A 25087-nucleotide genomic window follows, 5' to 3' on the forward strand; every position below is an offset into this window, starting at 1 on the left:
CTTTTCTTCTCCCACCCCCCCCCCCCAAAGTCTCTACTTAGGAAAATTACAGTTTTTCTTCAGAGTGGGGACCAAGGCAGCTTACATTATTTTCTCCTTTTTATCTGCACAACAACACTGTGAGGTTGGTTAGGCTGAAAGTATGTCACTGGTCCAAAATCACCCAGTCAGCTTCCACTGCAAGCCTGGAAAATGCCACAAGTCTTTTTCAGGTTACCTCAAATGCTAACAGGAAGAAAGGAAACCTGAGCTGATCACCCTGCTATCCCATTCTTACTTTTACTCATTTTAGTACTTAATACAAATTACTACCAATAAACAACACTTGTGGTCAATGCTCCCTGTACGCTGTGGAGTCTTGTGAGCAAAAATTCTACTTTGTGAGCTACTGGCATTAAAATTTTGAGTGAGCAATTTGGCTACTGCATAAATTAGTTTGCTCTGAAGCCATCCTTCCTGAGCTAAGACAAAAATGTGTGAGCCAAAGGCCAAAAAACTGTGAGCTAGCTCACACTAGCTCAGCTTAGAGGGGACACTGCTTGTGGTACATACCCACTACTGAAATCATGCCCACAAGCCCACAGTTTACTGTGAGCTAGCTCACACTAGCTCAGCTTAGAGGGGACACTGCTTGTGGTACATACCCACTACTGAAATCATGCACACAAGTCCACAGTTTAAGGTCTCTGAAAGGCCAGGTAAACTTTGGCCTTAAATAAATGTAAGGAGCAAAACAAAAATCTTCAACAAATCACTTCTCATGATAATGGAGATAGAGGTACAGCAGAGAAATGTTTCCCTTGTTTGAAAAACACATATAACTCTGGCAATGATGGAACTATCATATAATATACGACCATGACAAAAGCCAACAATGATCTGTTTGATAAAGTTGCTAATTTTCAAAGCAATATGAATAACAGAATAAAGATTATTATGGGGGGGAGACTCTTTAATAGGGATGGGCTTAAACTGGGACAATGCAGTTTGTTTGGTGGGCAAACAACAGGCCAAACCGGACCAGTTGTTTGCAAACTGAACCAGTTTGTGGTTCATGGCCCAGTAAACCCTGTTGAAAGGGATCACAGTACCTTCAAGGCTGTGGTCACATGGCAAGCTTATTGCAATTGGTTCCCACTATAGATTTGATAGGGAATATTTTTTTCGGGTTGGGATGTTCACACATCCCTCCCCGAACTGCAAGCACTGCATGACAAGGCTCTGGGCACCGTCTAGATAACTGCACTGCCGCTTGGGCAGCGTAGCACAAGGTTTTTTTTTAACAAAATTGCTTTGCGCATGTGCATATGCACACAGCCGAATCAACGCCCCCACTTGGACTCACCGTACTCCATTTTTTTTACAGTCCCTCCCCAACAGCGAACAAAATGAACCGGTGACGTACTACTAAGCATTGGAGCCCATATGTGCGCTTGAACGTTTAAACGTTGAATTTATTCAGCGCAGGATTGCTCATGCGCACAAAGGCGGAAGCTGGGGGGGGGGACCTCATCATGCGAAGGACGGTCAGATGACCTAATTGCAATCATTGCGAGAGATGGCTGTCCAGATCAGTGAAATCCCAGATTCAAAGCACAAATACCTGGAAAGTACTTGATTTTCCCGGTGTCGGAAAACTCACTAGGGAACCGGGAGGATCACACAAGTGAGCCCACTTCAGTGCAGGAGATGGATTCAGGAGTCTGATCAGCAGTTTTAAATGTGAGAGGGAACAGCAGTGAAACCCGATCAAAACGACTGTGTGACCACAGCCTGAATGGGGTTTGCAGAAAGCCTGAAAAACAGCTGAGCGAAGGGGAGACGCTTGTTCCATGCAGCCAGGTGCTCCCCACTGCTCAGCTGTTTCATGCTGCCTTGTGCAGTCCCTTTAAACAACTAAGGCTTTATCTGTGTGAGGACTAAGTGCTGAGCTCTAAAACAAATAAAACAAACCAACAAAAATCTTCCGTACCGTCTAATTTCTTCTCACCGCCGAGTAAGCATAGAAATATGACATTCTCTTATATATATTCTCTCATATATTAGAAAGTCTCTTTAATACCTTGAGGTATACATCTGGGCTAAACTTTGAACCCTGAAATTTCTTTAAAATTAAACACTATATACAGCTTCTTAAGCACACAGCTATAGTATGTTAAATAAATGTCATTGTTTCAGATCCAAAGGCTGTTTTGAAGCAGAACTTTGTCAAGGAACACTGTAAAATACTGTGACTGAATAGACATGGTGCATGAATTCTTTCCAAAATTTGCAATAGGATCCCTTGCTTCAAAATATTGTGTCTGATATAAATTATTCAGACCAAATATCAACATAACTTGTGGCTTCACCTTTTAAGATATAAAATACCAGGAATGATGATGATGATGATGATGATGATGGTGGTGGTGGTGGTGATGATGATGATGATAAGTAGTAGTAGTAGTGGTGGTAGTAGTAGTAGTGGTGGTGCTAGTAGTAGAAGCTTTTCTTTGGCTAGTGAGAGCTCATATTAAATTTTGAAACTGAAGTAATTAATCAGATAAATGATGCATTCATGCAAGACTTCCTTTGGTGTGTCTGAAAGGAGCAGTTGCAGTTTCCTCAAGGGTTCACATTGATGACCCTTCCTCATCTAGCCTTTTTTCCCTCACACACAAATACTTCAACAGCTGCTTCAATATGTTACATACAAAGACAAGTGCACACAAGGCAATTAAACTGCGTGGCTGGGAACTCTTTACCAACATCCATTAAAAAAATAATCCTGGGGTGGATTCCTAATTATAACTCAGTTACCAACATATGGTTTTGATAATATATTCAAGTAGCATTTTGTCTTGCTGTCGGTGTTATCACTTTTTGTCTCATTAGGTCCAGAATTAAAAGGAAGCATACAAGAAATCTTTGATATTTCTGACCATGAACTGGAGCGGTTTCATCTAACAAGCCCAGTGAGTCAAAATGAGCAAAAGGCTTTGAATTAGTACAAATAAAAATACCACCGTTAAGGGTGCTTCATTATCATTAATTAAGCTCCCACTTGGCTCATGAACTTTGACAGCTTTTTTTCTCTCTCTCCTTTAAATTGCAAATAATATTTTTGCCAGGAGAGCTTACTGAAACTTTCAAAGGTACTAAATACTAATTATAATGACTCAAACATGTAACTCAATCCCTTCCAAAACATGAATCCATTACATTGTATGCTAATAGTTTTTAAAGATGATTTACATAGCATGGCAAATTGGGATTATTCTTCAACAGTTTAATAATTAATCCAGAAACTACTATTTTATCAGAACAAAGTCTGAGTCCAGTGGCACCTTTAAGACCAACAAAGTTCTTCAGATATCTGAAGAAGTGTGCTTGCACACATCTTGAATAAAACTTTGTTGGTCTTAAAGGTGCCACTGGAATCAAACTCTGTTCTGCTGCTTCAGACCAAAATGGCTACCACCTGAATCGACTGTTTTATCATGATTCTTAAAGATGCATCTATAAGCAAGTGAGCAGAGTCACTAGATTTTGTGAACACTTTCTTTGGGGAATTCATAAAAAAACACTATACCTAACTTGGAAATGAAAGAAGCTGTGTGAAATAACCTACAGTCCCCAATAGATGCTAGAAGCACATAGTTTCTCTGCCTTGCCACCACCAACTACTGTCACACATTAGAACCAGGCAGAACAGTAAAATAGTTATATTAAAACATTACATTATAAAACACAAGGTCCAACCAGATTAAACTTAAATAACTTATTTAAATACCTATTAGCAGCTTGATCATTTATTCCAGTTCCAATGTATGCTACGCTCTTAACTGAGTCAGCAAGGGTCAGCTTAACCCACTCAAAAGTAGGGAGCAAGACCTTCACCTTCCCAGCCAGCATTACTTCTGTCTTCCCAGGGTTTGTTTATTTGTTTTTTATTTATGTATTTATTCCATTTGTATCCCGCCCTCCCCACGAACAGGCTCGGGGCGGCTTACATAGTTGGTAAAGGGTAAAGGTTCCCTTGCTTGAAAGCCAGTCGAGTCCGACTCTAGGGTTGCGGTGCTCATCTCCGTTTCAAAGCCGAAGAGCCAGCGCTGTCCGAAGACATTTCCGTGGTCATGTGGCCGGCATGACTAAACACCAAGGCGCACGGTACGCTGTTACCTTCCCACCAAGGTGGTACCTATTTATCTACTTGCAATTTCTTGCTTTCAAACTGCTAGGTTGGCAGGAGCTGGAACTAGAGATGGGAGCTCACTCCGTCATGCGGCAACTCGGGGCTTGAACTGCTGAACTACTGACCTTCCACAGCCTGCAGTTTAGCGTCTTAACCACTTGAGCCACCGCAGCTCCTTACATAGTTGGTACAAGGTACCATAAAATCCACATTAAAACATTTAAAACATTTTAAAACAATCAAATAATCATAAAGTGCTAGTAATAATAATCATTCCATCATTAATTGAGATAGCGTGCTATACGATGTAACAGCAGACAATTTCCAACTCTTCTGGCGTTGCACGATGGTATGGATCAATCTCAAAGCTAGGGCCGGCCCATAACCACAGATGTTGGTGGTAGTGGTGAGGGTGTATCCTAATTGAAGGCCTGATGGAAGAGCTCCATCTTGCAGGTCCTGCGGAACTGTAGAAGATCCTGTAGGACCCCGATCTCTTTCGGGAGCTCATTCCATCACAATGGAGCCGCCACTGAAAAGGCCCTGGCCGTGATGGCAGAGAGCCTGGCATCTTTGGGGCCTGGGAGGGTCAATCGGTGCTCTCTAGGGCATATATGGGGAAAGGTGGTCCCTCAGGTATGTCGGACTTTGGCCATATAGGCTTTAAAGGTAAATACCAGCACCTTGAAGTGAATTCGGTATGCTATTGACAGCCAGTGCAGTACCTTCAGTGCAGGCCGGATGTGATCCCATCTAGGAAGTCCCATCAGAAGCCTGGCCATGGCATTCTGCACTAGCTGCAGCTTCCGTATTTGTGACAAGGGCAGCCCCATGTAGAGAGCATTACAGTAGCCTAGTCTTGAGGTGACCATCACATGGATCACTGTAGCCAGGTCATCGCGGTTGAGGAAGGGAACCAGCTGCCCAATCAGCCAAAGATGGTAAAAGGCTGACTTAGCAGTGGCTGCTACTTGGGCCTCCATTGTTAAGGAGGTATCCAGAAGCACTCCCAAACTCCTAACCACCGGTGCTGGCACTAGTGGTGCCCCACCAAAGGTCAGGAGTGGGATCCCTAACCCCCAACTACCCCGACTCAGGCACAGGACCTCCGTCTTCACTGGGTTCAGTTTCAGCCGGCTCAGTCTAAGCCAACCAGCCATGGCTTGCAGTGCCTGGTCCAGATCTTCTGGCCTGGAGTCTGACTGGCTGTCCAACATCAGATAGAGCTGGGTGTCATCAGTGTACTGGTGACATCCCAGCCCATACCTCCGGGCGATCTGGTCAAGGGGATGCATATAGATGTTAAATAACATTGGGGAAAACACTGCCCCTTGAGGCAATCCACACTCAAGTGGGTGTCTCCTGTACTGCTGTTCCCCTAGCACCACCCTTTGTCCCCGACCCTGGAGAAAGGAAGCAAGCAATTTCAAGGCAAGCCCCTGGTTCCCCATGTTGGCGAGGCAGTGGGTCAGCAACTGGTGGTTGACCATGTTGAATGCAGCCGACAGGTCCAACAACAACAGTGCTGCCAAACCGCCCCGATCCAGATGCCTCTGGAGGTCATCCGTAAGAGCGACCAATGCTGTCTCTATCCTGTGTCCCAGGCGGAAGCCGGGTTGGAAGGGGTCTAATATGAAAGTGTCATCCATAAAGCCCTGCAACTGTATCACCACCGCCCTCTCAGTTAATTTGCCCAAATAGTTAGCCGATAGTTAGCCAATTCGGCTGGATCCAGAGATTTTTTTTTTCAGGAGAGGGCGGACCATTGCTTCCTTGAGTGCCCCTGGGAACAGCCCCTCAGAGAGGGACTTGTTGATCATTTCCCTTAGAGCACCTTGAAACCCTTCATGGCCGGCTTTAATAAGCCAGGAAGGGCACAGATCAAGGCTGCACATGGTTGGGTGTACAGTTGTGAGCAATCTGTCGACTTCCTCCACGCTGGGCCGGCTGAAGTGATCCAAAACCATAATCAAAGACGTGCAAGGGGCCTCGAGTTTGCTCACTGTTTTAACTGTGGCAGGAAGGTTGTGGTGGAGCGCCAAGACTTTATCCGCGAAATAGCTCGCAAATGCCTCACAGCCAAAGGGTTTAGTTGCAATTTGTTCACTCTTAGCCACTTAACCACAGAGGTTTAGGTCCTCTACAGCATCACCAGGAGATTTTGATAGGGGTCGCCGTGGCTTAGAGATTAAGATGCTGAGCTGAAGACCGGAAGGTCTGTAGCTCGGCAGTTCAAGACCCTAATGCCGCATGACAGAGTGAGCTCCCATCTCTGGCCCCAGCTTCTGCCAACCTAGCAGTTTGAAAGCAAGAAATTGCAAGTAGGTAAATAGGTATCGCTTCAGTGGGAAGGTAACAGCATTCTGTGCACCTCAGCATTTAGTCATGCCTGCCATATGACCATGGAAATGTCTTCAGACAGCACTGGCTCTTGGCTTGGAGTCAGATTCGACTAGCTTTCGAGCAAGGAAAACCTTTACCTTTTTATCTATAGCTGTATATCATTTGAATATTGATGACAGCTAACCCCAAAGCTACAAATTATTTGTCCTAAGGGCTTTACATAAATATTGAAGAGCATGGGGGATAGGATTGCACCCTGTGGGACCCCAAAAGATAGGTCCCACACTGATGAAAGCTGGTCTCCAATGCCAATGGGTCCAGTCTGTGAGGAATTATTTGAACCAGTCCGTCGCACAGCCTGATGCCTACTCCAGGCACTTGAAGTTGAACAAGATGGCATGGGCCACTGTGTCAAAGGCAGCAGGTAAATCCAATAAGAGCAATAGGGAAGCCTGACCTTTGTCTTAGGCTGCGTTCACACTGTCCCTTTGATTGGGATTCGCCGCTGTTTCCTCCCGCATTTTAAGTTTCTGTTTACACGTGCCAATCCGCCTCCTGCATCAAAGCAGGTTCACTCGCGCAATACTCACGGGTTTTCCTGACCCCGGGAAAATCAAGTACTTTCCTGGATCTCGCGCTTTGAACGCACAATTTCACCTATGTGAACAGCCCTCTTTCGCAATGATTGCAAATAGGGCCGTCTGACCACTCTCTGAAGTTTTTTTTTTAAAAAAGCTTCCGGTTTGAGCGCATGGGCAGGCATTCGCTTAGGAAGTCAATTTTTTAAAAAAATAATAATAATGTCAGTGCTTACAGCATCCATGGAGGCAGGAATGAGAGGTGGGGGCTCCGGCAGCTTGGATGGGGGTGGCAAGCAGGTGGCAGAGACGGCGCCGGAGCAGCGCGCGCCACGCACCTTCCTGCTGGGCGCTTGAGTAAACAAGCGTTCATCCTGCTTGGAGAAAAGTCCTGCTCGCCATGTTTCTGGGGGAGGAAGGGGGTGGGTGGGCTGTCAGGCGAGCGGGCTTTGGCATCCCCTCCAGGAGTTCCCAAAGCTGCGGCGGCGTTAGGAGGGGAGCGCGCCCAGCTAGCCAGCAGCATCGGGCGGAAAGGAGAACTCTGTTTCAAAGGTGCCTTTTGCTTTCCTTAAAGGTGCCTTTTCCTTTTCTTTTCATCGGGCCGGTGGCTGGAAAGTTGCCGTGGGAGGGGAGGTGGGCAGGCGGGGAAGGTGAGCTTGCCGGTCCGGGAGGGATGTGTGAACATCCCAACTCGGGGGAAAAATATTCCGGTGTTAATTACATCGGGAACAAAGCGCAATTGCCTTGCCGTGTAACCACAGCCTTATACTTCTGCACCTGATTAGAATCTAGGAAGGCAGAGAAATTATAACGTTTCTACACCAATTGATACTAAACAAGGGATGAGTTCTTTGCCAGTTTCATATATGCTATTTTTCCAAATGTCTTCCAAACTGTGATCCCACAAATATTTTCCTACTCTTTCACAGACGACAATTAAAAACATTATTTGTTTCTAGTACATCCTCATGTAAAAACATACATTTTCAAATGTCTGAGGGATCTATAATGTTGATGAAGTGAAAATCAGTAACTGTATTATTCCTTCTCAAAGAAGCCACAGTAGTTATCTACTGCAAACTTCCTGCAGTTTAAACACTTATGTCCTCTCTGCTTTTGCTTGTTTTCCTGTCGAGAGCACACATGTCACAGTTCCAGAACACTACTCTGTGTATAATCCTCATATTTGTTACATTTAATTTTGTCATTATGCACTAATGTATTGATAAATTAGCATAGCTAATTATTTAAAAATTACCAGTCATGTTCCAGATGGATGCAATTATTTCTCTTTTCAGCACTGCTTCCTGTCCCTATTTGTTTAATGTGATGAATCCTAACCAGAGGCATTTCCCCTGTATTCATGCCACTTTGATTAATGATTCAAGCAGCAGCATATCCATAGAAGCTACTTGATTGTGTAGACTCTGAGAAGACTCTCTACTTTTATAGAACTGGCACGTCAAGGAGACTCAACAAAGTTGCACCATGCTTCTATACCATAGATCAGGGGTGTCAAACATAAGGCTCGGGGGCCGGATCCAGCCCATCCAGGGCTCTTATGCAGCCCGCAAGCAATTGATGCAAGGGAGGCAGTGTTGAGGGTGGGGGGGGCACAACCACTCCATTATGGCTTTAGCACAGCAGAACAACCTCGCCTGCAGCAGTCAAGCATTGTGGGAGCATCTGTCCAGCATTGCACTGCTGCCTCTCCAGTCCACCTCTGTGGGTTTTCCTCTGCACCCCCCTCCCACCCCATGGGGCCTTGCAGTGAGGACACACCAACTCGGAGCTCACCAGCTGCTGTCCTTTATGCAGTTTCTATCTCCAGTACCTGACATTACGTTTTATGGCACACATGGCCTGGCCTGACAAAGAGACATTTATGTCAGATCGGCCCTTGTAACAAACCCGGCCCTCTGCCATAGGTCATATACAGAAATTAAATTTGGGTCATATTAATGTACATTTGTTCTTTAACTATTTTATTCATTTCCTTTTTTACAGTTAGTACACCAGCTACAGTAAACACATTATTCTATTTTTTTATTAATTTCCTAAGGAAAAATGATTCAAACACCAGAGTGAGGCATGGGGGTAAAGCAGAGTTTTGTTGTATCTGCCCGTACACTCTGGCTTTGTTTAAAAATAGTCGTCCCCCCTCCACTACTCCCACTTTCCTTAAAACTGCATGGGAGTTTGCCTTTCCCCCATACCAAAGCTAATAGCAAGAAAGAGAAGAGTGTGTAGGGGTGTGATGGGCTCTGGCCAAAAGCTCCAAGGTTTGCAGAAATCCCACGAAAACAATATATGAGATCCAGGGTCATATTAATGTACATTTACATTACATTCCATTTTCCCCATACCAAAGCTAATAGCAGGAAAGAGAAGAGTGTGTAGTGGTGTGATGGGCTCTGGCCAGGAGCTCCAAAGTTTGCAGAAATCCCACGAAAACAATATACGAGATCCAGGTTTGCTTACAAGGAGATTTCTAATAAAACATCAAATCTTACAGAAAATGTAGGCTAAGCTTCCATCAGCTAGGCCTCAAGTGCGTATACGCAGAGAGAAGCTTGACAAAATACGAGACCACAAACAAAACTAAAACTACCTGTCTTGTACCGTAAATACTGGCGACCAGTTAAATAATCAATAATTAAGCTATCCCAAACACTTGGATGAGCCAGGCCTCCTTGCACCTGGCGTTCAGTGGGTGGAAGACACAACCCAGGCCTTTAAAGATAAGGACCGCTAGCAAACATATGACAGAGAGGAAACTTCCCCTGAGAGCGGCCAATCACTGTTCTCCCACAAGACTCAGAGCAACTAAGCACCAGCATGTAACAAAGACAGAGTCACACAAGCCATACAAGTGGCTAAAGTGCAGCTTTATTTTTTATATCAGACATCAAGGATCTTAGATCCTGAGTCAGCATTTCTCTCTCACACAGAGATATTTAATTCATATTGATCATTGATTTCTTGAATTTCATTTACTTTGGTGTATGTGTTTTTACTGCTTTGAGAATGAAGGCTTAACTCAGGGGTCCCCAACCTTTTTGAACCTGCAGACACATCTGGAATTCCTACATGGCATGGTGGCCACAGCACCAAAATGGCTGCCACAGGAGGCAGAGCCAGCCACAAAATGATTGCTACAGCTTAATTTCAGTAATGCAGCATAGATCCTTGTGCTGTGATGGCTGCTGTTGTCAAAGCAACATTTTTTAAAAAAATCTGCACTGCCAATCAAATCTCCAGTTGCCAATCAGAAGCCATGCTGGGCAAAAACCCTACTTGGCCTCACCCACTTCCTAAAAACACTTGGCAAATGCCAAAAAAAGGTGTTGACAGGCATCATGTCACCCAAGGGCACCACGTTGGGAACCCTGGCTTAACTTCTGTCTCAAGTTCCCCCCTTATGCAAAGACAGTGAGATATCTATTACAGGGGATAATTAAAGCACACTCCTCTGCTTCTACCTCCCCAGACTCCCTCAACACCCTGCTGGTATAAGAAAAAAAACCTTTGTTGTACCCTATAGTGAATGTTTATTCTGAGACAAATGTAGCCTGAATCCCTCCATCTCTCCTACCACAAGTTTGTGCAGCTCTGTTTGCCTGCCAGCAGCTACAAGCAAAACCTTGTATACAGTACAAACAGGACCCATGTTTATATAGAATCAAAATCCTCTTGAATATCAGTTGAAATTATGCTATGATTGGCGGAAAGTGGGAAAGCTATGCATAGAAATGGCAATCAGGATGATAGTGTCAGTGGGAAATCAGTAAACTGTTACAGATGGATAATGTCCATGTGAGGTACATATAGGTCAAGTCACTCTCCTCTCTCTTCTTCATTGCCTCATGAAATAGAAATGAGACAAGCATCAGCAAATTATCAGAGAATCTACAGTTTTCAGACTTTTCCTCATTATTCTGAACATGACTAATGAACATAAATGAAACAGTTACAATAACTACATAATGAACAGAATTTGAAATACATATCCATTTGCTCATACTACAACTCAGTTTTCCATGTACGACAAAAAAACCTTTCTAAAGTACATCAACAGTGCCATTGTTAGCATGAAGAATGCCATCCTACTCTGTTTAGGATGGCACTGTAAGTATTTTATTCATTTGCTCTAGGTATTACTTATGACATAATCATAAGTACTAAGTATGCTTAGTGTTCCCCCTCCTGTAAGAAGTTCCTTGATTATTTCAGTGGATCAGCTGAATATTCATATGCAAAGGAACAGAGCAATTCCCTCAATGCAAGTCCAAGGGAAATCCTAAAATATGCAGGAGCTCACATGAAGACATGCAGAACAAATGTGTGAAAGATTTAATACAAAATGCACGTAATACTGAGCTTGGATGACGTACATTTAAAGTGTTCATAGTGTTTCATATATAATATCCCAGTAACATGGGCTGTTCTCATTAGTATGCAAAGCAATATACTTGACCTTTGTCTATAATTTTCTTACACAGCAGGAACAGGAATTGAAGATACTTTTATCTTTGTGTCAAACCCCCTTTTATAAAGATTTCATGCATGTTATCGGTCTAGTAGTCTGTTACGTTTGCCACATCGTTAACTCACTATTGTTTTTGCATCTGAATTAAAGTAACTGAGATTATTAACACTATCTGTACTGCCTTCCAGAGACATAGACATTGCATTCTCGCTCTTTGTTAACTGAGAAATTATGTTTGCTAATAACTGTTTGTCTATTTACCCAAGTATATCCTGCCATTTCCTTTGTGACTCAAGGCGGTTTACCGATGGTGCCATTAAAACCATAAATGTAAAATACATCCTTTTCCCCAACACCCCCCCCCCACTCTACAACAAACCCTATGTCTACAGCTCAAAACTTACTAAACTCCACTGCAAACAGCACGGCCTTGCAACACTGTCACAAAACCTTCTAAGAGGATGGACCTCTCAGGGAGCCCCCTCAGGAAGCCAACTGGGGGAGGATACTATTGAATAGAAATTAGCAGGGCTATTTTTGAACAGGAACGCACAGGAACGGAGTTCCGGCTGGCTCCTGAGTTGGCCACGCCCAGCAGGAACTCATTAGCATAATAGGCCACACCCAACAGCAGGAACTCATTAGGATTGGCTACATTCGGGGTGTGTGGCCTAACATGCAAAGGGTTCCTGCTACAAAAAAAGCCCTGGATTTTGGTAACAAACAAGGTAAACAGAATAAGAAGCAAAAGGTGGGTGTGGCTGGATGACAACACTTCTGGTGACATGGGGGTGTGGCCTAATAGGCTAATGTGCTGTGTTGTCAGGGTGTGGCCTACTATGCTAATGAGTTTCTGCTGTTGGGTGTGGCCTGTTATGCTAATGAGTTCCTGCTGGGCTTTTTCTACAAAAAGAGCCCTGGAAATTAGCACTAGTAAACTCAGGAGAATGGGGAGGGGGATGTCCAGAAAGTGACAATCAACAGAGGATAACTGCACCCTTAATTATCTGCCTGGACATTTATTTAAATCATATAGAAATGTGCAATGGAATTAGTATTCCTTACCACCTGAAATAACAGATGTCAAACAATTTACCATTAAAAACTTCTTTCTTTGATGTTTTATTACTGTTTTATCAGTATAACAGACTGGTAGACATATTAAAAAGGGAAACTGCTGTTCTTACCAGTTGTTGCCCTTGTACACCCCATGCTGCATACTGTAAAACTGAGTTCTCCACTTCTGGAGGATTTAACTCCCAAACTTCCCTTGAAAAAAGTAAAAATTTTACTTGAGCATATGCACAGCATTATTTGCCATAAAACAAGATATATAGCATTGTCTTACCTTGTATGTATGTTGTATATCACATATGAAGCCGTATAAGAATAATGAAAAACCTGTAAAACAAGGAAGAAGAAAAAATAGCATGGTTATGGGTACAGGCAGAAGGCAGGGAATACAGACACAATCAGAAGGCAATTTTATTTATTACTCAGGATATCATTATAACAAAAGTGGCATAAATGACTGACAGGAGACTGGATACCCCCAGAAGCAGTAGTGGCAGCGGGGGTGGAGGAGTTAGAGCAGATGTGTCGAACTCATTTGTTACAAGGGTCAGATCTGGTATAAATGCCACTTTGTTGGGCCAGACCATGTGTACCATAAAATGTAACACGAGGTACTGGAGATGTAAACTTTAGAAAGCTGATTTCAGATGCTGAATGACAATAGACTTGATTGGATTAGGTTGCAGAGGCGTAGTATGCATGGAGAGATCATCATTAGTAATGAGACAGGAAACTTAGGTCTCCTTTTGGTCCAGGAGGATTCAGTCCAGGAGGATGCAAAGAATAAATGGACATAAGTCTGAAGAAGTGAGCAGTGACTCACAAAAGCTCATACCCTGCCACAAATTTTCTTAGTCTTCACGGTGCTACTGGACTCTTACTCTTTCTACAGCTATAAGAAACCACAACATTAAAAAACCAGTGGGGGGACATTTTAACCTTCCAGGACATTCAGTTGCTGACCTAAAAGCAGCAGTTCTCTTACAAAGGAATTTCAAAGGGAGAGTAGAAAGGGAGACTGCTGAATTGCAACTGATAATGAAGCTCAATGCATCCTCCTGGGCTGAACTGAGATCTAGGTTTCTTCTCTCATTACTAATGACTGCTATTGTTATTTGGGGCCTGAAATCATTTCACTCTCCAAGATATAAGGACAAATGGACTCACATTCTAGCTGTATCTGAACAAGTGGGCCGTGACTTATGAAAGCTCATGCCCTGAATACATTTTGTTAGTCATTAAGGTGCTATGGAAGTCTTGCTCCCTTCCACTATTAAGGACTGCAAGCTGTATTGTTAGATTTCTTTTTTTATTTTTTACCTCTTAGAACTGGAAAGGGACATCTCTCCAAGTGAAATAATGTGCTGCTTTCAGACTGGACAAAATCCACTCATTGCTAGTCAGGGCTTTTTTTGTAGAAAAAGCCCAGCAGGATCTCATTAGCATAATAGGCCACACCCAAGAGCAGAAACTCATTAGCATATTAGGCCACACCCCTGACAGCACAGCTAATTAGCATATTAGGCCACACCCCATGTTACCAGAAGTGTAGTCATCCAGCCACACACACCTTTTGCTTCTTATTCTGTTTACCTTTTTTGTTGTCAAAACCCAGAGCTTTTTTGTAGCAGGAACTTCTTTGCATGTTAGGCCACACATACCCAATTTGTAGCCAATCCTAACGAGTTTCTGCTGTTGGGGGTGGCCTATTATGCTAACGAGTTCCTGCTGGGCGTGGCCAACTCAGGGGCCAGCCGGAACTCCGTTCCTGTGCGTTCCTGCCCAAAAATAGCCCTGTTGCTAGTGATGATAATAAAAAAATTAAAAAGCAGGGTGGTGGTTAATGAGAAAAAGGCGGCCAGTGAGGTAGGAGGGGTGTGAGGGAGACCATGTATTGAACTGGATTATATGGAACCATAAATGTATTTTAAAATAATTAGCCATCTACTTCCAGCCATTCAACCATAGAATCCAATCCAAGTGTTGTAATACCTAATCAGGGTCTTTTTGAAAGAAAATAAAATCCCAAATTGGCACAGAAAAATCTAATCTTTTTTTTAAAAAAAACCTTTTTCAGAAAAGCCAAAATAATTACCCTTTAATTCCCCTTATTTCAGATGCATCTCTTTCCTGCCCCCCCCCATCCTTTTTTAATGTGATGTGTGTGCGTGATCAGGTCTCAAAGTAAACAGCAGAGCAGGGCTTGTCAGAAGCATCTCCCCCACCCCTGAACAGGAAAGCTTATACCTGGAATAAAACTTTGTTGTTATTAAAGGTGATCTTAAAGGACTGTCTCTCTTTCTTTTTCTCTCTCTTTCCTTCCCCCTCCCTCTCCCCCCCTCTCCAAAAGAGGGAAGAGAAGCTTAGCAACACAGCAGCAGCCCTGGAAGAGGAAGCAGGTGAGATCGGAGGGAGATTTTCTCTGGTGTGCATGTGTGCACTTTCTTTTTCCTTCCTCCTCACTTCCTGCCTAAAGGAGCTCTTGCGGGCCAGATTCTAGTCCTGCAGGGGCTGGATGTGGCCCACAGGCCACATGTTTGACATCCCTGAGTTAGAGAATAAATGGTTTGCAGGAGGGTGAGGGAAATTAGTAAAAATCATACCACCCAACCCTCTGGAGAAAAGCTCTGTTGGATTCAAACAAGGGGGTTCTACATATGCTGAAGAGTGCTCTTTTTGGCAATGAGTATATTTTTTTCTGGTTCATACACTCATTACTTTAATATCTAGCAATGACCTTGCATGTGTGATGAGCCTAGAAATACCACAGATGGAACTTTCATACCAGCTCAAGTGTTTTCCAGTACATTCAGCTTCAAGTAATCAAGACTTCAGTAATCAAGTGAAGTATATTCATGTGACTGTGTCTTTACAGACAGAAAAATCTTAGGTTATAGCTTAACAGTTTATCTTGCTGTTTGCTTTTTTGTACAGTTCATGACATTCTCCCAAAAAGGGGAATCAAAATGCATACTCATATGAGTGTGCATACAATATTATAGCCCTAGGGTTCCTAAAACTATGATTTTGTCTTGCTTAAACCACAGCTAGTAACAGCTATAAATCCTGAATTAAAATTACAGTAAAAATAAACATCTGCACTTGAAAAGCCAAGTCTTTGGTCTCTTGACTCAGAACAAGTATTGTTTCCAAACTGTAGAGGGAAAAATATCGGTCATGCTGATCACTTACTATGTAAATGATTCTTAAACATTCATTTAAATGCCAACTTAGACAGCTATAACCACAGTTTTTAAAGGTATCATCAAAAATGATTTTTTGAAGAAAAAGAACAATTCCTTTTGGAGCATTGCATAAACACTGTAAATACATAACTTTCAGGAATACATCAGAATGTACCTATTTACTGTAATATTGGTATGCAAACTGAAAAGTAGTGGAGTTCCAGGCGTAGCATAGTGAAATCAGCTCACATTTATTGATTACATCAAAATGAAAAGAGATAACTTAACCGGTGCGAGGCCAGCTTATATTTGTGCCCACACTCACACCCAACACACCCCCAATTCCCGTGATAGGTTCTATATACATGGCCCCGGTAACTATAAGTTCTTATCCGGATCCTAGTGCTCCCATTGGTTCTTGCTAGGATCCATGGTGGCTATTGTTCTAGACCCGAAGTTCTGTGAGTCAGGTAGACCTCATGGCCAGGCGCACAGAGTCGCAGCGATCTTAATACATACCACCCCTCCCCCCCTTAGTTTCAAAGTACTATCATACAAAGTCCCACAAGTACTCAGGGTGCCACCATTCTCTTGTGGAGTGGCGTGGCTCCAACGGGGTGCAGTTCGGCACGGTTAGCCCAGGTTGTGGTAGCTTGGAGGCGGCGGTCAGTGAAGTCTCGGGTGCTGGGGCCAGACCAGTGCTGGGCCTTGGGGCAGAACTTGGAGGAGGCTCTGAGGCTGTGTCGACCCCAGCGCGGGTTCTTCTGGGTCTGGCTCCACCTTGCTGTCCTTGGCATCCTGTACCTCCTGGTCAACGATGGGCAACAGGCGATGGCACAGTTGATCTATGTGCCTCCGGATGAGCTGGCCATCTTCTGTCAAGACCTCGTATGAGAGCGGTCCCGTTACTCTAACCACCTGGGCGGGGATCCAGGGTTTGCCCCATGTGTAGTTTCGGGTGTACACTGGACCCTCCAGATAAAACCCCCGGGGTGCCTCCTGGTTTACCGGGCCTGGGTTGTGGTCGGGTGCCTGGTCTGGGTGGAGCCAATCCAGCCTGGTCATCATTTGCCGGCCCATTAAGAGTTCAGCGGGGTAGCGTCCCGTGGAAGTGTGCAGGGTTATCCGTTGGCTGAACAAGAAGGCGGCCAGCCTGTAGTCCCAGTCCCCTTGGACGATCCGGTGCAGCGCCTCCTTGGTAGTTCACACCATCCGCTCTGCCTGTCCATTGGTTGCCGGGTGGAATGGAGCAGAGTGGATGTGTCTAATTCCATAATACTGCACAAACTCCAGGAATTCCGCTGACTTTAATGCAGTTCCATTGTCTGACACCAGAGTGTCGGGGATGCCATGAGTGCTGAAGATCTTCCACATGGCTTTGATCGTGGCTCTAGATGATGGGGACCACCTCTAGCCACTTTGAGTAAGAATCTACAAGAATAAAAAACGTCTGTCCCTGGAACAGGCCTGCAAAGTCCAGGTGGAGATGGGCCCATGTTTTGTGCAAGGAGTCCCACTGTCTGTCTGTCTGTCTGTCTGTCTGTCTGTCTGTCTGTCTGTCTGTCTGTCTGTCTGTCTGTCTGTCTGTCTATCTATCTATCTATCTATCACCTTAAGCAGAAATTAGAACAAAAATATTTTAAAAGTCCTTATTCAGTATTTCTCTTATGTTTGATTATTGCCCTTATGAATTTTGCCACTGAGAGGGTGACACTATCATTTGTATCCAATAGTAGCCATGATGCCTGGGTTCACACATTTAGCAATTCCGTATCTTTAAGTAAAGGGGTGACTAAATTAGCCCTCAACTCATTGAATATAGGACACTTCATAATCATATGTTCGATGGTTTCACTGGTATTTATTTATTTATTTATTTATTATTTACATTTATATCCCGCTTCAGTCTTGCCAAAGTAAAAGCTCTTCTTAGTTTTGGGACTGTCAATTGATAAAAAATATTTTGGCAGTTGCATCGGGAGGGCAATTCTCAAATGGAGTGTCAAACATGCCCTGCATGTCCTAATAGATGTACTTGTAACATCCAGCTTCCTTGCAATTTTTAACATTTATCTTATAATGACTTTAGTTTATGTATTCTTAATCATATCATTTGTTATTCCTAGGCATTTCATTTTCTTTTCCAATAGTTGATCCCATTGGCTATAGTGTTTATCTGCCCAGATAAGTCCGAGTAGATCCTCCCTCACATTTTAAAACCTTTACTTTAAAGAGAAATGCTTTAATCCAAGCCCTAGCTTCCATCCATAATTCACCTAGTTCAACAATAGCTGTGAACTGCTAGTCTGAAAAAATTTTTTGTGAATATATTCTGTGAAATCTGGTTCCAAATACTGCATGGGGCTCCAGTTATTTTTGAGAACCTCCAGATTCAGCCCAAGTTGAGAACTGTTGGTCTGCAAATAATTCTATGAATATATTCTGTGAAATTTGGTTCCAAGTTATATGTACAGCTGCTTTGATCTGAGAGAAAGATAGATTGAAATGCGGGCATACCCGGGAAACATATACGACTGTACACCAGCTGCACACGGCTGCATAGGAAATTTCTGCCTTACATCAGTGACATCTTTTTGTATGTTGTCTGAGGGTGCAGTGTAACATACATACATATGTATTGTGTCATGTTCAAGAGTTATTATTGTTGTGAAATAGTGCCTGGGAGCATACTAACATTATAAACAGTAACTATTGGGTTGTGACCACCAACCTCAATATAGAATTAATGCATTAGTGTGAACTAGAAATATGCAACAGGTTATTGCTTAATATATTTATTCTCATTTTAGTACTGAATATATTCATATTGTTGATGGTTTTTCCTTAGCATTTTATTCCTTATTCCACCTGGAGGTTGGCTACCCTAGGCCTGGCTGCTTTCTCCTGTTCACCAGCAGCAGCTCCCTAGGACAGCCAGTGTGGCATAGCAGTTAGCACTTCAGAGCAGAGTCTACTGGACCCAGGTTCTTGCTGTGGAAGCTGACTAGGTGATTTTGGACCAGTCACAGACTTTCAGTCTAACCTTCCTCACAGGGCTGTTGTACAGATCAAAGGGGGGAGAGGAGAATGATGTGAGCTACTTTGGTCCCCACTGCGGACAAAAACTGTACTTTTCCTAGGTAGAGACTACAAGGCAGGGGGAGGAGATGGAAAGCTGAAATCAGAGGGGCAGATAAAGGTAGGTTGATGGTTGGCTGGGAAGGAGATAGGGTTGCCACCTCCAGGGTGGGAACTTCCTGGAGATTTGAGGGGTGGAACCTGGAAAGGGTGGGGTCTGAGGAGAGGTGGGACCTCAAACAGGTACAAAGCCATAGAGTCCACCTTCCAAACCAGCCATTTCCTCCTGGGAATCATTGTTGCCGGTCTCCAGGTGAGGGCTGGAGATCACTCATAATTACAACTTCTCTTCAGATGGCAGAGATCAGTTCCCCTGGAGAAAACAATGGACTCTGTGTCATTATACCGTGCTGAGGTTGCCACAGTATATTGATGCTGAGTGCCCAAGGTCATGGCACCCGCCCAGAGCCTCTTTCTAGAGCTTGTTGTATTTATTTCCCCAATAGGCCTTATTTCTAGTTATATATAACGTTGTTCTACTTCCTCAACATGTCAACTAATGCTGGGCTTAGAATAAAAAGGTAGAAAATAAACCCTGCACTATTTTTAGGAAGCCATGTAGCAAAGATAGGAATGTGGAATGGTACAGTATAGCCCAATCTTGTCAGATCTCAGACGCTAAGCAAGATCAGTCAGTACTTGGATGGGAGACCACCAAGGAAGACTCTGCAGAAGAAGGCAATGGCAAACCCCCCTATGCTTCTCACTTGCCTTGAAAGCTGCTTGCTGGGATCACCATAAATCAGCTGCAACTTAACAGTACTTCACACACACACACACACACACACAAAACCCAAGGATAAAATTCCCATTTCTCCTCCAAACATTTATTGGTCCATACCATTCATACAAGAAGGCAATATTCTTTACTTACTCAGCTTTAACTTATAGATATGTGACACTGGTAAGATTGCAGTATAAAGAAAATAAAATCAGTACTTAATTTGCCCGGAGAATTTTCAAGCAGCAATAAAAATGACTTATTCCTTTATATATTCTGCATAAAGAAGATCTGTAGCTTTCCTGTTACTAAAACACTGGATGCAGTTAATAAAGTGAAATTAGTAGCAGCATGTCTGTTGCCTGTGGCAATGTAGAATTGATGGACGGTAAGAAGAAATTCTTCAATCTGTTTCACAGAGTATCTACTAAATAAATTAGAAGGACCATCAATAATAGCTCTAAAGTTAAATTTCACTTTATGTTGAAGGATCATTAGCATTATAAACTACAGATATTTGGTAGGTCAGCCATACAATAGCCATATGGATACTGAATGGATAATGAACTGAGCTCCACTCAAGGGAAAACTCTGATTTCCTGAGATCTGTTCCGTCATTGGACCACAAACCTTAATAAAATGGTAAATATTTTCTATGACTTAATATTAACAACTAGAGAATTGTCAGTGCAATCCTAGGAATACTTTCCTGGGAATAAGCCCCACTGAATCCAAGGAAGATTCTGAGTAGATCTACTTAGGCCCCTGCCACACGGCAGGGGAAAAGCCTCTTAAGGTGCGGCTTTTAAAAGCCGCACCAACGTTGAGGCGCCATGGCGGGATCCCACGGATCCCCTGGCGATCAAACGCCAGGGAGAAAACACGGCCCGAACAAGAGCCGGCCGAACTGCGCATGTCCGGCTGGAGTCTACTTATATGCAAGCATTGTCATTATGTATGCTGAACTGTAGCACCCCCCCAAAAAAGAAGAAATGAAAATGAAAACCATAAACTTATGTATTGACTGGGGGTTTTCAGCAGAAATTGCAAGTAGATAAATAGGTACCACTTTGGTGGGAAGGTAACAGCATTGGTGTTTAGTCATGCCAGCCACATGACCATGGAAACGTCTTCGGACAGCGCTGGCTCTTCGGCTTTGAAACGGAGATGAGCACCGCAACCCTAGAGTCAGATTCGACTGGCTTTCGAGTAAGGGAACCTTTACCTTTACCTTTTAGAGTAGTCAGAGAATTTTTAACAGTAAACTCCCTGAGGGACATGCCTTCTTGTAATTCTGTAAAGCTCTATGGAAATATATTGCACCATATTAAACATTCCTAAAGTTGAAGGGACTGTATAGAAATATTGATTTCTAAATGCCCCTGCCTTCCCCTGGAACATCTTCCTGATACCCTGCTGTGTTGTATTTCCTGTTGAAGCCAAATGGTGGGCCCCATGGCTTTGTTGCCATGCCATAAACCCACATTCATCACACTTCCATGCTGGAAGAGACCAGATGGCCTCTGCCAAACAAACAAAGAGCCACATACACGATGAAGCTTGGGGTTTGGGGGCCATGTGACTGCGAGCGAGGTTTCCAGAACCCCAGCCTATCCCCAGTTGTCCCCATGACAGCCAACAAATTGGACACACCATTCCTGCTCGCAGTTGGCTGAATGGCCACAGCTGATTGTTACTAGATTGGGGTTTAATTGTCCGGTCCCTTGGAGGAGAGCTCTGTTCTGCTCTGTTTTGTTCTGTTCCTGCTCTCTCTGCTGCTCTTGTGTCTGTTCACCTGAAATGCTGTCCTACCATGTGGTCTCTGGGAGAGACAAAGAACTGCTTTGGAGCTGAGCACATGGTTGGCAAAGATGGACTTCTTGCTCCAAATCTCTTGGGGCTACTGGACTATAACAATGGACAATCTTGGACTATGGATTCCTGAAGTTGGTGTAGTCAAGGTGAACTGCCTCAGGTTTCTTATTTTGAAATCCTTCTAGTCTATGCTAAATTCTGTGCTGAATAAACTTATTCTGGTTTCTAACTTGTCTGCATTGTTGTAACTGGATTCTAAGGCTAAATTCCTGTGCCTTCTGCTCACCCTATAAGCTACCACTGTGTAAGAATTAAGAGTGCATCTCTAGATAGAGGTGCTAGTGTGTAAAACCCAGATGCCAACTGAGATTCTGGAGTCTCTAATTTCAGGCTGGTGAGGGATTAAGTAGAGATTCTGATGGCTATTGTTTTGAATCTAGAGAGGGTAGCCTACCTTTCTGGGTTGTTGTTAAATGTATTGAAAAAATATAGATTTCTCCCTCATTCCTGGACAGGCTTGGGGGCAGAATCTATACAGGGACCATTCCTGTCTGTATTCCAGTGAAACAGTGTTTCTGTTAAACAAGATAGAGGTTTCTGCTGTATCATTGGGGGCTTCTCCATCAATGCAGATAATTGCTCTGTAAATTGAAAGAGAACAAGAAATATTCTACTTTTTCTTTCCGTTCTTGAGGTATCTGATGAGAACTGAGTATGAGCACAAAATACTGAGGATAGTTGGACATTACATTTTTAAAAAAGAAAAACAGGTGAGAGGGAGAGAAAAAAAAATGACCTGATCAGGGCCCTAGAGCTTATGGAGAATGGAACTTTGATAGAAAGGAGAGTGCTCAGTTTTTATTTCCCCCACCACTCCCTGACAGATAACAGCTTCCAACTTATGATAGTATCAATAAATATAATATATTCAGAATATGAAAACACATTGGTTTAACAGAAAAGTGACCTGCTGTCAGTGATTGTCCATAATCCCAAATATTGCAAAAGGGGGGGGGGAGTTTGGTAATTGCTGCTTCAAATCCAGCAAGAACATATCTGTGGACATTTAAGGTTGGATTAATAATGCTGAAGTGAAGTGGCTGCCTGTACAGAAAAATTCAGAGAGGATCTATTCAAAAGTGGAAAAATGTATACAATTGGGATACTAAACTCTGATGTTGTAGCTTGTCAAATCCTTTGTATCTTATTCACTAACATTGCAAAATAAATATAAATCAGTAGAATGAAATGAAGATGTAGTCCTCCACACTTATGCTCAGAAGACTTGCTTTTAAATGACTGTTTATACCTTGCAAGCCATAATTAGAAACTCTCAGATGTGGATATCACAAATAGAAGCTTTTAACCATTTTCCAAAGCTATAATATCCTTTTTAAGGTGTGGTGACCAGAACTGCACACAGTATTCCAAATGAGGTCTCACCATTGATTTATATAGTCTAATGTTTAAGTTACATTATATCAATTCAACTTACATTTATATCTCTTGACATAAGCGGTGTTCTCCCCCCTTCTTTCAAAATTATCATTAATTATGCAATATACATGATAATTATTAGCTTCCTAAATTCCAGCATCTTCTGACTTCTTGTTTAATCTGATAACACAGTTGATTAACTGCTAAAGTATACATTGGAGCCCAGAAAACCATTTAGGTCTATAGAAGCCTACAGTGTAGGCTAGGGGAGAGCTTTCTCCCACACACAATGATCTACAATATAAGAGCACATACTTGTCTGCTCCCCGGGCCTCCCAGCCGACCGAGCTATATACACATTGAACTAATAAAAATGTAGCTTGCTATTGTGATAGAACATTACAAAATTACATTACATCAAGCTCTATTTCACCATTCTCTGTTTCTTCAGATACACGAAGCTTGCTGCTTTTAACTAGAGTCAACAGTGAATGAGTCTTCCTTTTTACAGCTCGAATTTCAGATTGCTCTAACTGAGGCAAACCTAATGCAGATAATAAAGCTGATCCAGAAATATAGTCATGTGCAATATACTGAGTTTGCTGATATTCCACAAACTTTTTACTTGACTGCAACCAACGGTTTTTTATACCCGCTGCCTGGAGTTTAGAAATAATAGGTTTTTAAATACGTTCTTAATTTTAACTTCTCAATTTTAAGTTTTTATATTATGTGTATTAGAGTATTGCATATTTTGTATGGAGCTGCATATGTATGTATGTATGTATGTATGTATGTATGGGTCTTCAGACATCTTTGGCTTGGAAACGGAGATGAGCACCGCAACCCTAGAGTCGGATTCGACTGGCTTTTGAGAAAGAATCTGTTGTTTTACCTACTCGGTAAGCTCACAGTATCAGTACTGTCACTCCGTCCTCTAATTAAAAAAAAAAAAGCAGCCAGCCAGGATGCCATGAAAATGGAAAGGGCAGTTGTTGCTTCAGCATTTGATGAAAAACCCTGAAATTTCAAGTTTTTATCTTTTATGAGACACTCCAACATCATAATTCTTTCTCTCGACTAACTGTCTTGAGAGATGGTTCCAAGTGTTTTTTTTCCAGGGACGTGACTTCCTTTAATGCTTCTTCTACTTTTTGAGCTGTTTGCTTATATTGAGACTCCAATCCCTCCATTCGTTGGCCTAAAGGAGATATCATATCCATCATATCTTGCCTTAGCTCTTGACATTGTCTCCCCAACACTTCTAATAAAAACTTTGGTATGAGGAGAGAGTCAGCAGTATTTGTATTGCCATCACCTGTAGAAGCTGAAGGGTACTGGAGAGTTCAGCCGTTGCAAAAAATTCCTTTAGCAAAGGAGCTCCCCCAGAATTCTTTTGATTCTTTTTGCCCTTAGAAGCTTTATGTGGCATATTTTAGGCCAGGTTTGTTTAGAAATAGTCAATTAGAGTTAATTTAAGAGCGAGAGGTCTGGGAGCAGCCAGTAATGGCTTCTGGTCAACATGCAATTGAAGCCATGCCCTCGGTTTGTTGATTTGATTAGCTCAACAAGTCATCGGGGAGGTCATTTTTACTGTAGCTTGTAACTCACAAAATTATTTCTAGGAATAGCACTCAAAAATGCAATCTATGCCAGCCCCAAGGTAGGGGTGGGGGATCACCTACTCCCAGCTCCTCTTTTCCCTTGCCACTCTAAGTTATGGTGGGAATGTGGTTTTTTTCCCCCGAGAAAAACCCAGAAGTGATGTCAGAAGAGTTTCCAGTAATTTCTAGAGAGATGAGATGTCACTTCTGGGTTTTCCCTGGAAGTGATGCCACACTGTTGCTGATGCCATCCCCATTTCACTGCCTCCCTCAGTCTCTCTCTGGTTGATAGACTTTGTCCGCATGGTCAAAGCAATGGTATTCCCAGTAGTCATGTATGGCTGCGAGAGTTGGACTATAAGGAAGGCCGAGCGCCGAAGAATAGATTCTTTTGAACTATGGTGCTGGAGAAGACTCTTGAGATTCCCTTGGACTGCAAAAAGATCAAATCAGTCAATCCTAAAAGAAATCAACCCTGACTGTTCCCTGGAAGGCCAGATACTGAAACTGAAGCTCAAATACTTTGGCC

General features: G+C 42.9%; 1 protein-coding gene across 1 annotated transcript in view; it reads right to left on the bottom strand.

Moving 5' to 3' along the window:
- The window catches only part of DPP10 (dipeptidyl-peptidase 10 (inactive)), a 240468-nt gene that overhangs the window by 121970 nt on the left and 93411 nt on the right, over positions 1–25087 (bottom strand). Inside the window, exons 4-5 of the mRNA XM_015423766.1 lie at positions 12933–12985; positions 12772–12853 (exon numbers count right to left, since the gene is read on the bottom strand). Coding sequence (XP_015279252.1) covers positions 12772–12853; positions 12933–12985 — 135 coding nt within the window. The remainder of the gene's footprint in view (positions 1–12771; positions 12854–12932; positions 12986–25087) is intronic.

Source organism: Gekko japonicus, unplaced genomic scaffold (genome assembly GCF_001447785.1).
Source record: "Gekko japonicus isolate JY-2015 unplaced genomic scaffold, Gekko_japonicus_V1.1 scaffold2080, whole genome shotgun sequence".
Taxonomy (NCBI): Eukaryota; Metazoa; Chordata; class Lepidosauria; order Squamata; family Gekkonidae; genus Gekko; species Gekko japonicus.